The 12,904-nt window shown below is 48.2% G+C and overlaps 1 protein-coding gene across 6 annotated transcripts in view; it reads right to left on the minus strand.

Moving 5' to 3' along the window:
* Positions 1 to 1,921: 1,921 nt before the first annotated feature.
* P4HA1 (prolyl 4-hydroxylase subunit alpha 1) overlaps positions 1,922 to 12,904 on the minus strand; it is a 38,215-nt gene continuing 27,232 nt past the window's right edge. For 3 of the 6 annotated variants that reach the window (XM_042792523.1, XM_042792527.1, XM_032986648.2), the window contains 6 exons: positions 10,361 to 10,460; positions 8,700 to 8,753; positions 6,890 to 6,955; positions 6,290 to 6,358; positions 5,501 to 5,597; positions 1,922 to 5,054 (listed from right to left, as the gene is read on the minus strand). In XM_042792523.1, coding sequence (XP_042648457.1) covers positions 4,984 to 5,054; positions 5,501 to 5,597; positions 6,290 to 6,358; positions 6,890 to 6,955; positions 8,700 to 8,753; positions 10,361 to 10,460 — 457 coding nt within the window. In that variant the 3' untranslated portion in view covers positions 1,922 to 4,983. Of the gene's footprint in view, positions 5,055 to 5,500; positions 5,598 to 6,289; positions 6,359 to 6,889; positions 6,956 to 8,699; positions 8,754 to 8,816; positions 8,871 to 10,360; positions 10,461 to 12,904 lie in introns of all 6 variants that reach the window. The other 3 variants (XM_042792515.1, XM_042792518.1, XM_042792544.1) reach the window with 2 other exon arrangements.

The raw sequence follows: 12,904 nt of genomic DNA on the forward strand, positions 1-12,904 counted from the left end.
TCTGCCAGGCCCCTTCCCCCGGTGTTCTGCCGGGGACAGCGGGAAGGACGGAGGGATGAGGGACCGAGCGCTTTTTCCATCAGTTCTGGCCGGCTCAGCGAGTTGCTGGTTGATGTTTAAGCACGGCCCAGGCAGGGGGAAGAGGCAGCTTGCGGCTGAGGTTAGCGGGTAATTGGGGGTTGGTTCAAAACCTGGTTTTTTTGAACCAACCCCAAGGAGTCACCGATTACCAGGGTGAGAAACGGAGCTTGATGGTGAAACGCCCGGGTCCCTCACCGAGTCGGGTCAGAGTCCAGCAGCTGGAGGAGGACGGGTGGGTGGTCACAGAAAATCTGTCTCCCTCAGGGGGGGCTGCGTTCAAGTTCTTGCTCTGGCCCAGCCCCCCCAGAGGTCCCCCGGGCTGATCCCCCAGCCGTGGGCGCCGACACTGCCAGACCCTTTCCCTTCCCTTCCTCTCATCCCACCACGGTGCGTAAGCACGGGGCAGCGATGGCGCAGGGCTGAACCACGATCCTTCCCTTCCCCCATGGAGGAGGGGGGGGGAAAGGCCCCTCAGGCCCCCCCAGATCCCGGGCAGGCGCCTCAGGCCCCACGCAGGAGGCAGGGCAGCCCCTCTCTCCTCTCAGAGGCGGGCTGGGACCTGCATCTTTCCCCACGAGGGCCCTCCTGGGCCGCTTAGTTCCAACGCAGGGGCTGACAAATCTGTGAGCCCATCAGCTGCGTCTGTGGACCGCAGCGGGGAGGGAGGGGGGCAGTGCCCTGACCGCAAGGCAAGCGCTCCAGCGGCAGCCCAAGGCTCCACCCCACGGGGAAAAAGGATCGAGGCCTCCAACCAGCCCTCTCTATGCTTTTTTGCAGGTTCCCGCTGACCACAACTTAAGTGGGAGCTCCGCTGCCTCGGAAGAGTGAAGCACAGGAGCAGCTGCAGTGTCTAAACTGTAGAAACCTTGTTTATGGAGGATTCCAACCTGCCCCTTCCTACGTGTAAGTGCTCTGTCCCCCACCCACGCTGCCGGCGTTTCTGTCCCCTGTCCCTCCTCTACAACAACGCAGAATCACTGGCGGGTTGACCTCTTGGCCTCAGGAAGTGGAAATATTTGTCATCCCTGGAAAAGGGTCTCTCAGCAGCTGACCCTTCGCTGCGCCTGGGTTTTTTTTTTGAGTTCCAAGCCAGGCTTGCAGGGTTCCCATGTCTCTATTATTAAACCCCCGCAGCAGTTACTGCCGGAATCGGCGCAGGGGGGAGCTGAGGGGGGGGCAGAGCAGTTCAGCTCCCTGCCCTCCCCTCCCGCGGCCCAGGGCTCCCAGCCAAGGTCCGGGTCCGAGAACGCGGTTAGCGGCAGTTTGGGGTGCGAGCGAGCATCTCCTGCACCTGCCTGCCCGGATTACGAAGTGAAAGGACTGAGCTCGCTTTGCAGGAGACACGCACGGCGGTCAGTGCGACCAGATTTACAGCAGCCACAGACGAGGAGAGTTTGATGTGGAGGATTTTTCACTGCTAATGGCAGTGGCTTTTATTTTAAGCCCATTTTTTGTACATTTAAAAATTTTATTACAAAAAAAAAAAAAAGTAACAGTAAGGCAGTTTCTCAATTGTCAGTCACTGTGAGCCGAACAGTTTTCAGTCATCTTTAATACAAAACTAGGTTCACAGAGGAGCCACACCCTTGATCCGGAAGCCCTTGGAGAAATTGGGGGGTAAGGCAGAAAGCGGCCGCCCCCCCCGGGTAATTCCTTACACGTCCAGTGTCGGGGGCACAAACACTACTGCGGTGGAGAAAGAGGAAGTGCGGATTGTCTGCCGTTTAAAAAACTCAGCTTACCCTTTCTCTTCTAATAACCTGGAACGTTTCGGTCTGATGTGCCTTAGCAGATGAGTTTCAGTTTTGAGGGATTTTTTTTTTTTTTTTTTTTAATTGAGAAACCAAGTGAAATTTTCCACTGCCGAAAGACACAAAACTATTTTTCTTCCCCAAAAAACTGCAAGTCATCGAGTAGTTCACTCCTTCAAAAATTCACGCACTTCTTACTCCCCGAGCACTGCCTCTTGGAGACTGTTCTTAAAATGCAGTTTAACACTGCAAGTACTCGATGGAGTCAGCGTGAGGGAGGTAACTGTTCAGCAGATTTCCCCAGGCATTCCACCCTCCTCTCAAGCTTGTCATTCATCTTTTGGTGCCGGCTGAACAGATGGGAAAAAAACCCACCCCCCTGCTTATTATACAAACCTGTGATTTCTCACTGCTTCAACCCTTCCTTTCTGTAAGAGACCGCAGTGTTTTCTTCCACTACAGCAGGACCTAAAGCAGTCACCAACACTTTGTATTCAGTATTTCACTTTTACCTTACATAAATTCTATGATTTTTAGCTTTTAATTATTTTAACAGGTCGAGTCAGCCCTCGGCTCACTAGAAGGAAAAAGCAGCTTTTCTGCAATAGCAAAACCAGATGCTGTTGTCTCAACACGTTCATGGTGGCAATAAATAAATTTCTTTTTGTGCTTGTTGACCATGTGGGACTGGCTTTTCTAAAAGCATTTATAGGTGCCTCGGAGCTACTGAGAGAAAATCCGTGCCCCAAAGGGAAGACTCCTACCACCGCGTTGTTCCTTCTATTCTTTTACTCGCAGGAAAAGTGGCAGGACTTCCCTGCAGCCACCCTTACCTTTTTTTTTTTTTTTGAGCTTAAGAGAGTAAAAAAGGATGGGAAAGGTAAAACCGTGGATAGAAATAGAGCTGAATGACACTGTGTGAAAGGGAGAAAACTCAGGTAAGCAGAAACACGATGGGTTTTTTTTTAATGATTACAATCCAGTGATTAAAAATACGTTCTGATAACCCCTTTCTTTGGTGAATCTGTATCAGGTGCTGCTTGAGTGTACCAGCTAGTCGGAATAAACGAGCAGTACACCTACAGCAGTAGGTGGAACTACTTCTGATTTTTCTTTTTATTTGTTTTCTTAAGTGCTGGGTGGACTTTGCTTCACACCTGCTAAAAGCACGGGCAAAAAGCAAGAAGGTGCAGGGCTGAGGATAAACAGTTACGTAGGTCCCATTGCTAACAGGCTCAGTAGAAATTTAACGATTCACCTTCCAGCCAAGATTTTAAAGTGTCTTCAGAAAGTATGCGGTTTCTCAAACTACAGTACCTTAAACTGCATTCTCAGCATTCCAGAGGTATTTCTAGCACGTTAACAGTTGGTTTAATCTACCTTTTGGCTCAATTTTCAAGGTTTTGTAGAGGCAGAAAGTCCAATTAACTACAAATGGAATTTCTTCCTTGGTAAAGACTTCAGGCTTGGCCCCTAAATCAGTAAAACCATCATCATCCAGAAAATCAGGTACTGTTTAGGTAGAGTCTGGTGCAGCTCATTTTGATTCTTATCCTCTTGCTAGTGGAACTTTTAGACAATTTGCTAAAAATCCTGGTGATGAAGAGAAAGGGCTGAGGCGGGCGACCCTCCCTGCGCGGGGGCCGCTCTTCCTCCCGCAGGGCTCTTGAGGAGCAGAACAAAAGGTGAACAGCTACAGCAGCCAGAGGCTCGTCTCCCTCAGAGGTTTACAACTTCATGGCAGCCTGAGGACGGCTCGTCACAACCGAAGGTCCCTCCCAGGCACTAAGAGCGAGTTCTTGCAGGGCGGGCGGGCTCCGGGCTTTGGGGCACCCTGTCTGGAGCCGGGGGGGGGGCACGAAGGGGAAGGGCTCCCACCCCGGCTCGGGGGGCAGGCAGAGGGAGGGGAGTGGGCAGCACCAGAGGAGAGGCCCCTTCCCCTCGCTCAGAGGGCCAGCGCCAGCTCGGGAGAGGGGCGGCAGCACGAGGGGAGCAACACCAAACCTGCCCGAGCAGACAGGCGCCCTGTGGCTAAAGGCATGTGCGTGTGTCCCCCCCCCGCTGCGGCCTGCCGTCAGCAGGCCCGGGCTGCAAAATAAAAAAGCATCTAAAAAAAAAAGATTTAGGGTTATAAATAGGCCATCTATTTCCTCACCAAACCTTGAGAACGAGGGTGCAGAGCGTTCTGCGAGGTCGATGTCTGACCTCATCACCTGAAGTCTCGCAACCAATTTGAAATTCCAGTGTCCTAAGGCACAATTATTTTGATTAATGCTGATGGTAACGTTCCCATCCCCGCTGCCCAAGGAACAGATGTAAAAGTGGACTACTACAACAGAATAAGAGCAGCATTTGGTTACGTGGACAAACATTAAAGAAGGGAGACGGAGGGAAGAGGGGCTGTCAGTGTTGTCGGGCTGCTCTGATGCAGGCGTGTGTTGGACCCAACAACTGCTGCAGCACCTCACCTCTGCGCAGGCACCTGCTGTCTCACCTCGTCAAGGCTGAGCCTAATTCCCCCCTCGGGCTGGGGAGGCAGGCAGTTGAAAAATCAGGGCTTTTGTGGAAGGGGATAAAACCAGGCTAAAACATGACGATAACCTGTTCCCCCCCGAGAAACGCCAACCACGCCCACAGTTCTGGCCAGTAGTGGTCAGGCACACCCGAAAAGCAAGGAGTCAAATGTCTGGCAATTGAGGAATAGGAACGGGTTTAATTCAGCCTTCCTTGGTAGGGAGCCCTCCCCTCAAATCATCCCACCCTCAGCGGACCGACAGCTGCGAGGAGGACTCTAAGAGAACAATCCCTGGCTTTTTCCGTGCTGCCAAAAATTTCCGTGCTGCTCAGAGGGGCGATGGTGAAGGGAACACCACACACAACACCACTGTTAGTTGTGGCCCTGATCTGTATTTTGTCCTTTTTTTTTTTTTTTTTTTTTTTCCCGTAACACTCAATAAACCTTAATATATTCTGTTGATAAAACCTTAAGGGGATATTTCAGGGGAACTAAAAAGCACGTTTGTTTTGTCCACAGATGAAACACCGGTGTAGTTGAAGACTGAACGTGTAGTGGAGTGTTAGTCAATTGTAAACTGTAGATGTGTGCATTTTACACAGACTGAATACAGAAGAGACAAAGGATGATTCTGCATCATTCCAACTCTGATAAAGTGCACGGCCTTCGGAACTCTTGTCCCCGCTCGTGGAGCCATTTATTGGATACTGCAAAGACATAAAGGTGTTTGATCACTGCACCTGGTTAGCTCGTGCCTCGATTTAAGCTAAGTACGTGCTGTTGGCCAACTTTCAGTTCAGCACAGGATTATCTTGATTTTCTAAAGTGTTTTCATACGTACACGTGAATGTGAAGTTGGTCTAATAAATCCAAGAGGGGGGGGAAAAAAGCCTTCCAGTAGTTGCAAAACTACAAAAAACTCTTGAAGTAGATATAGTATTACGTGGTTTATATACGTAATAAAATATGCTATTATATCTAATATATCATAGAGCGGGATGACCTAGGTAGAGTTATCCTTTCTTTACAGAGGAGCTAATTTTTGGCTGTTTTCTGTTCCACCACGAAGCCCAGAGGGAGACAATGGCCGAGAGCGCCCGGGGCCCCGGCGCCAGCCCTCCAGGCAGCCAGAACAAGGGGGATGGCTACTCACCCCATTTGTTTCCAACTAGTACCGGGCAGGCCGCGTGCCGCGTGCTGTAATCTCCTTCTCCGCTTGGGAAGAGGTTGTACCAGAACACGGCTGTTCCCTGCAGAGTGCAGTGGCAATCCTCAGCAGTTTGCTCCGTGCGATACACACGTGCACACCAATGCCAAGGCAAAGGTCTGGGTATTTGTATTATTTCAAGTGTTCCTTTTAAATCAAAGGCTCTTTTCCATATTCTTGTCTCCTGCGACACAGTCTGTGTCTATATACACTTCGCTGTTATCTTTTTTTTAAGCCCTATGCCAGTTTTGCTTTCAACTCTGACCAGTTTTAGAGAGCAAGGTAATTTACAACAAATGAGCAGCAGGCCAACAAAAAAAGACCTTATTTGTGACCTTTCTGAGGGGAAAAAAAAATGTAATAGGAGCATACAATTTCAGGGAGAGTTCCCTACCATCTACCTCGAGACGACACCTACTTACAGATTTGAGTATTTTTCAAAACGCGTTTTTGAAATACTGCAATTTTTTGCAAGGTCTATGCATTAGGAGCAGTTAAATCCAAACCAGAACTATGCATTAACCCACAGAACATCCGGGGCCCCTGGAATCCCCCCCCTTGCACCACCACAGTCGCTTCACTGAACCCTAAGTACCGCTGTGCTCCCACGAACAGCGCGCTCATCTCCTCTACAGAACGTCATTTGAGAGCTGCTTTTTAAACGTTTCCACCTCTGTTATATTTCTGAGTAGGTGGGGAGGGGAGCGGTCGCACTGGGTAAGAAAGCCTGCTTACCTTTTTAGGCCAAACACTGGCTCCTACTTCAGGAAAGACGGTAGCTCCCCCTGCTGACACATCGCTCATCTGAAACGGTGGCGAAAGGCACAGGTAAGCCGCAGGCTGATAGATACATGCTCCGGTGTCCCGTTTTAGTAAACCAGAATTAGGTTACCGAATGACTTCATTTCTGCCTCCCAATCGGTGAGCTAAGGCTGCACGACTGACTGCCTTAAAAAAAAAAAAGGCCGAAAGCCACCCACTCTGTTCAAAGTGCAACAGCCGGCCTCGGCCCGCAGTGCTGCACGCTCCGAGGGTTGGGCAACGAGCACGCTATAAATACCAATGCAGATATAAAAATGAACAGACAGTCAAATAATTTAAACCGATGCTCAACTCTGAGGGGAAAAAAAAAAAAAAAAAAATCTCCTTAAGAACACACAGAAGAACCATTACTTATGAGTGAGAAGATAGCCTGTATGTATCGCTGCTAAGTTAGTGGCTGCCTTCATCTGCAAGTCACTCCAGTGAAAAAACCTAATGAAATCATTCAACGGTATAGAATATGCAGTGATAGATATTTTTGGCACTAGCACATGGCAGAAATATATCACTTACATAAAACAACCAAGTAGCAATTCTGTTGCCTGTTCCCAATTCCTTAAAAGCATCTGGCTCATCTTTCTGTGAATAAAAAGCAAGCGGATTTAATAAGCGTTTCATTTTGATTGTTGAGAGGAGGGAATGACATACAGCTGCAGAGCCAGCAGCAGACAAACTCATGCAGAAAAATTAATTCAATCCCTCTGTTTGGAAGGAGGGGAGAATGCAATGTGAGTGTAGCTATTAATTTAAATAAACGAGGCATTTTTAAATTCTGTAGGACGGGGAGGGCATAAGCCCAAATTGGTAATGGCTAAGACCAACAGTACTGCCTGAAAAGGAGCGTATAAATCCTCTTCACAGCCACAAACTGAATTATTTAATCACACTCCCTTCTCCCCTCTCGTCCTCGGCCAAGCCCAGCACCGCCGGGGGCAGCTCTCCCGGCCCCGGGTCACTGAGGGAGGATCAGAGTGCAGCAGGGCTGGCTCAGCTTTGGGGCCCCCCCGGCCCGCGGGCAAGGCAGCGGGAGGGCTCACCAAGCAGAGCGCCTGTGGCTGCTCTTCCCCGAGCTTGCGGCAGGAAGAATTTAGGTCCCTGCCTGAACTTGTGGCTCTGGCAGTTGCTGGCTCTTCCCTTCAGCTGGGTGGGAGGCAGGAGGCCGCGGGCGCCTCGCCGGAGCTTGTAACGCGCTCACAGACTGGCCCAGGGAGCCACCCGGGCAACTAAGAGGTTCCCCATCCCTTGCCGACTTACAAGGAAACCTCATTTTGATGGTTCACGACACCAACTTTTGCCACTCCTCACAGCCTCGCCCCCTGTGACCGCTTGCCTGCGTGCGCTAAAATTCCAGCGGCCCGGAAGTCAACCCGTGCATTTATTTCCAAACAAAACCTGTCGATCGCTCGCCACGCGCCTGAGCACGTGCTTACAGAGCAGAGATTCTGATTAAGAGTTGGTGGCTTGGATTCACAGCGTAAGGTTAATCTGAGGGTGTTAAATCACACATACGTACGCCCAATAAATAACCAACTGAATTCAGTGGCATTATTTCTAGCAGTCCGCAATTTAAGCTGGGGTAGAAATAGGGTGGGAATTGAAATCATATTTAAAAAAAAAAAAGGATGGTGAGATAAGCAAGACCACAATAGGCTTTTTCCAGTTTCAGGGCTCTGCTAGCAATCGGCATGTAAACCACAGTACCAGAGCACTTAACTGATATTTTCAAAATTTCTTCAACGGCGTGCAAGACGCCTGCGCCTCGGCTCTGGGGGAGGAAGTTCCCTCCCCGCGCCGCAGGCCTGCAGGGTGAGCTCACAGAAGAGGGCATGGAGCTCCCCCCTCCGCAGCCTCGTCCGGCTCCGGCAGCCCCGGGGGGCCTGGGACACCCCACCTGATGCCACGTCACCTGCTGCACGCGCCCGGAGCCCAGGCCACGCACCCGGTCTTTGTACAGTTTAGCCGTCCGGCCTTCGGTGATTTTAAACAAAATGGCTTTACAGGGCCAGGACCTCGGCCAGCTAGAATATCGCTAAATGTTTCCTCAGATTTAGAATAAGGCCCATTGTTCCGTTAAGAACTATAGGTCATCTCCTTAGAATAATTCTTTTTTAATTACGTTTTTTTGAAGAAAAACCTTGTTGCTCTGTAATGCCGGAAATGTTTATCAGTTCAGCTGGTGGTTTAGAGGGCTTTCTGCGCTAACATGGATTAGAAAACTTGAAGAGCTACAAAATTTAATACACATCGAAGAATAAAAATTGTGCCACAGCCAAGAGGCCCAGGCTTCACCAGGTGACTATCCCTCCTCCATCTCTTTACTTGCCCGTGCAAAGTCAAAGTGGGGTTCATACTGTCCTCCCACTCCATAATTTGCCACCTGAAAAACAGAAACACAGCGCTCGTGAAGAAGAAAGAGGTGGAGACAGAAAACAGGACTTACCCTTCCAAAATCAAAATGAGGCTCATACTGGCCTCCTACTCCGTAGTTGGCTACCTACAGTGAAAGGAGAAGCACAAAATCTAGTAAAGCAGTATTTTACCCAGAGAAGAATTGGACCATCATCTACAAGCCTTTCAACAGATGAAGTTTAACAGTCAGGCCACAGGAAACTACAAGTCTCCGTCAGCTAACCCGTACTGTATGCAGCCAAGTCCTACTGGGTTTATTCACAGGTAGCTCTGACTTCACCCCTCATCAGTGTAGAGCCAGAACCCCACTGAGCTTTAGGGTCTCGGCCCTTCAGTCTGCCTTTGCAGTTCTCAAGCGGACACCCGCTCCCAGCAAAGTCAGAGCTGAGCCTTCCCCTCCCCAGGGTCAGCTTTCCTTGAAAGCTCCTCTGTCCGTCCCCTGCCGCGTGGTGAAGACGGTCGCCCGCTTCCGAGTCCTGCTGCCGTCTGACCTGATGGCGACAGAACCTGACCATGAAACTTCTGAGATTCCTGAAGACCTGCGCAGCCACAGGCTCCGCAGAGCCCCGAGAGGTTTGGCTACAAGAGCAGCAGCACCAAGACTGGCACCGTCAGATGCAGAATACTCCGGGTAAGGAACCTGGTACTTGCCCAGGGTAGAAAAATATTTTTCTTCTACAGAAACTTTGCGGGCTATATTCTCTTCAAAATAGGTCAGGGTGCTTTTACATGCTTCAAGTTTAAATCACTTTTTGATCTCTATGTCAATAAAGAAGATCTACTGTCTCTTTTGCTGACTAATTTTTTTTTTCCCAATCTCTTCTATGTATTGATAACCTCAATTTGCAACCAGCTGCTTGGGCATTTTACTATCAGGAGTCTTGATGGAGTAGCACGGTGACACAACAGCTTTTGGGACCCCCTTTCTAGCAGTCCTGCTTTCTAGGTATTACTGTTTTCTCAGAATCAGTACAGCAGCTGTTCATTTAAAAGCCTCAAGTAAATGAATAAAAAGCAAGTACTTCTGAAATAAAATTCACACAAGTTACTCATACAGTCAGCCCCTCCCACAGTTACAGAGACGCCGGCCACACTGTTGGCCTTCCAGGACCAAGGCTGGGATGGCAAATCTAAACAGCCATTCTCTCCCCCCCTTCCCTTAAGTATCAGTCAAGCTGCACTTTTCACTAACCCCACAGCAGCAAAGTCTGACCCTGCAGCACTGAATCTCAGTTTTATTAGCACAAATAAAAAGGAATTACACATCCACTTCACCAAACAGCAGGAGTTGCAGTCATTACTGTTTCCCTCCAGCAAAAGAAAGCCATCTCCTCCTGCAGTAAGCACTAGTATGTAAAGACAACTTTGTTTCTTCCTCTCGGTAAAAAACCCACTCACCCCTTCCCTGACCTGGAATCAAAACCAGCCATCAAATTACCTGCCCCTGGGTTAAACAAGCTTTCACGGCCACCTCACCACCACCACCTGAGTGAGCACAGTGCTGCACACAAAGGCAGCCACAACGGAACGCCAGCAGACAGTGCCCACCACCCCCTGCTTGCCCTGACAGTTTACCTGCAGCTCCTCTGCTGTGGAGACATCGAGGCCTGTTAGGTCCTGGATCCTTGTGTTAATGCGAGATACCACAGGGCTTTCATATCCAGACAACCAAGCACTAAGTAGGTGGGGAAAAAAAAAAAATAAGAGATTAATAAAATATGGTAATAATACTAGGCGGTAAGCTAGCAGTACAAATGCAACATTTAGAAATTACTTCAAATTTTAGGCTATTTTTTCGTACTTTTCAAGAAAGCATTAGAGCCATCAGAAGTACTTCCAGGGCATCACAAAGACCTGAATTTAATCCACATGCTTTCTAGAAAGAACCCTCACAGCACTGGTTTAAGGAAGCTCAACAATTCAGGGCCTTAATTCCTGTGCTGGACTACGAAATGACTGAAGAAAATGTTCCAAGCAGCGAAATCTGCTTCGAGCTCTTTTCTAAAACAGGCACAAAACTCTTTTGCTCTTACCCGTTCCAAACAGCTAATTTAAATGCTGTGTTTGATGCACTTTGAAGGAACGCTTGGGAAGGGAACAGGTGAGTTACTTTGGTGTATGCAGAGTCTGCGTGACTGTAACTCAGCTCTTCCACACGTCCTGCGCCTACAGGCAAGTGCTCTGTGATCTGTCCTTTCACGTTACTCACCTGTGCGACGGTACTAAAAGTCATGATGGAAATACTAAATAATGCATAAAACTCTTTACCATTTTCCCTGTGCAACAGTTTCTATCAGAACAGCTTATTCCAAATTTGGTATTTAGCATGTTTCAGGTACACAATGATTTTTAAGGAAAAAAAACCCCAAAACAACAACTTTTTTTTTTTTTTCTAATATAAATGCGAAAGGTCAGACTCGCAGTTCCAAACACATCTTCAGAATGCCTGCCCCCTGCTACAAATTAAAACTTTTCAGCTAGAAACACTGCATTTAAACTGGCAGCCTAGTCAGAGGAAGGAACGAACAGGTAGAGACGCGGTTCTAGAGGAGCATCACTGCCTCCACCCGGACCCGCTGCGGCATTTGCAGCTCCAGGAGGTCGCTCACTCTGGGGGAGCTGCAGGACTGGAGGCTCCGTGTCACCCCAGAGCAGCCACCCGCCCCCAGCAGCCCTGTCGGGCAGGGAAGGGCACCGGCAGCTCTGCGCGTCCCCGCTGGGCCTTTACCGGCCCGGAACACATCCAGTCGCTTACATGGAAACACAGACACAGGCATTTTTCATCTCCTTACGAGATAAACATTTTGTTCTTTTTGAAAAAGGAACAATTTCATCTGCCCACTGTCTTTTTTTCCTTTTTTTTTTTTTTTTTTAATTTTATTTTATGAAATCCACTCATTGCTCACTCATTGTTTTTCTTGCTGCTTTACTCACCCTATTCTAGCCAAGGCACCTTCATTTTACCTGCTCCTCTTTTCCCTCTGTTGGCATGCTCACTCCCTTCCCCAGTCCTCTTTCCTATTTAACTTGGCAGTCCCCTACCAGGCACTAATATGGATAATCTTGAGGATTTGGGCCCCGTTTTTTTTTTTTTTTTTTCCCCCCCCTTTTTGCAGGAAAATGGAAACACTTGTTCCACCTTTTTTCTAACATCTGACTCAGCCTTTTGGGCTCAGCAGTGGTTCCTGGTGCTTTTACAAGACTGTTGGACAGAATACCCGTGCTCAGAGCCTAGCTGGCAAGTACATCATAGCATTTCTACTCAAATGAACTTTCACATCTATACTAAATTACGGTTCTTTAATATTTGTATTTCAAAATAAATTTAAAAACACTTTGCATGGGAGGAACAGTAGCATGACACATGACACAAGGCACTGACACAGGTTACAGAATCTCTACGAGCATTTTTTTTTAAATGACAAAGTATAGATAAGGAAGATTTCTAAGGCAGACTTGCACAAACACATACACAGAATCATCCATTTCTGAACACTGTTAGTATAAGGAAGTGTTACAATGCAGCCTTCTTCGATTTAAGGTGGTAGGAGAATGCAAAGATTACTTATATGAAGCACTGCCCATAAAAAAAAAAAAAAGCAGCCACACAGCCATGTTGAACAGGGAACACTCACAAGCAATCCTAACCCCACACTTAATAAACAGGAAAAGCTCCAACACAGCCACCAGCTTCAAAGTGTAGACTCTAGCTACCGCTGTCCAGGCTACACATAAAGGCTTTAATAAAAAATAAAAAAAAAAAAAATAAAAAAAAAATAAAAAAAAAAGGAAAAAACAAGCATTCTTACTATATTGGTTATTTAGAATTGCAATGAATGCTTTCACCAGGGAGAATACTACATCCTTTCATGAAGGGAAAATACGACACGTATTTTAGAAAGAAAATTAATTGCCCAAGGATACAAAGAAAGGCTATGAGAGGTGGAGGAAACAGGGAACTGAAACCATACTCCACCAAGTGCCAGCCTGTCTGCTGGTTGCTGAGCAAAACTTGGAAGGGGGGCGGGGGGGGGGGCTGGAGTGCTGAATAGTTTCATGTGAAGAGTTACGGTGTGATTTAACCCTGTCAGCATCCCGAAATGTGCTTCCCTGAGGGCA

Source organism: Tyto alba, unplaced genomic scaffold (genome assembly GCF_018691265.1).
Source record: "Tyto alba isolate M040663 unplaced genomic scaffold, T.alba_DEE_v4.0 Super-Scaffold_1, whole genome shotgun sequence".
In the NCBI taxonomy this organism is placed as follows: Eukaryota; Metazoa; Chordata; class Aves; order Strigiformes; family Tytonidae; genus Tyto; species Tyto alba.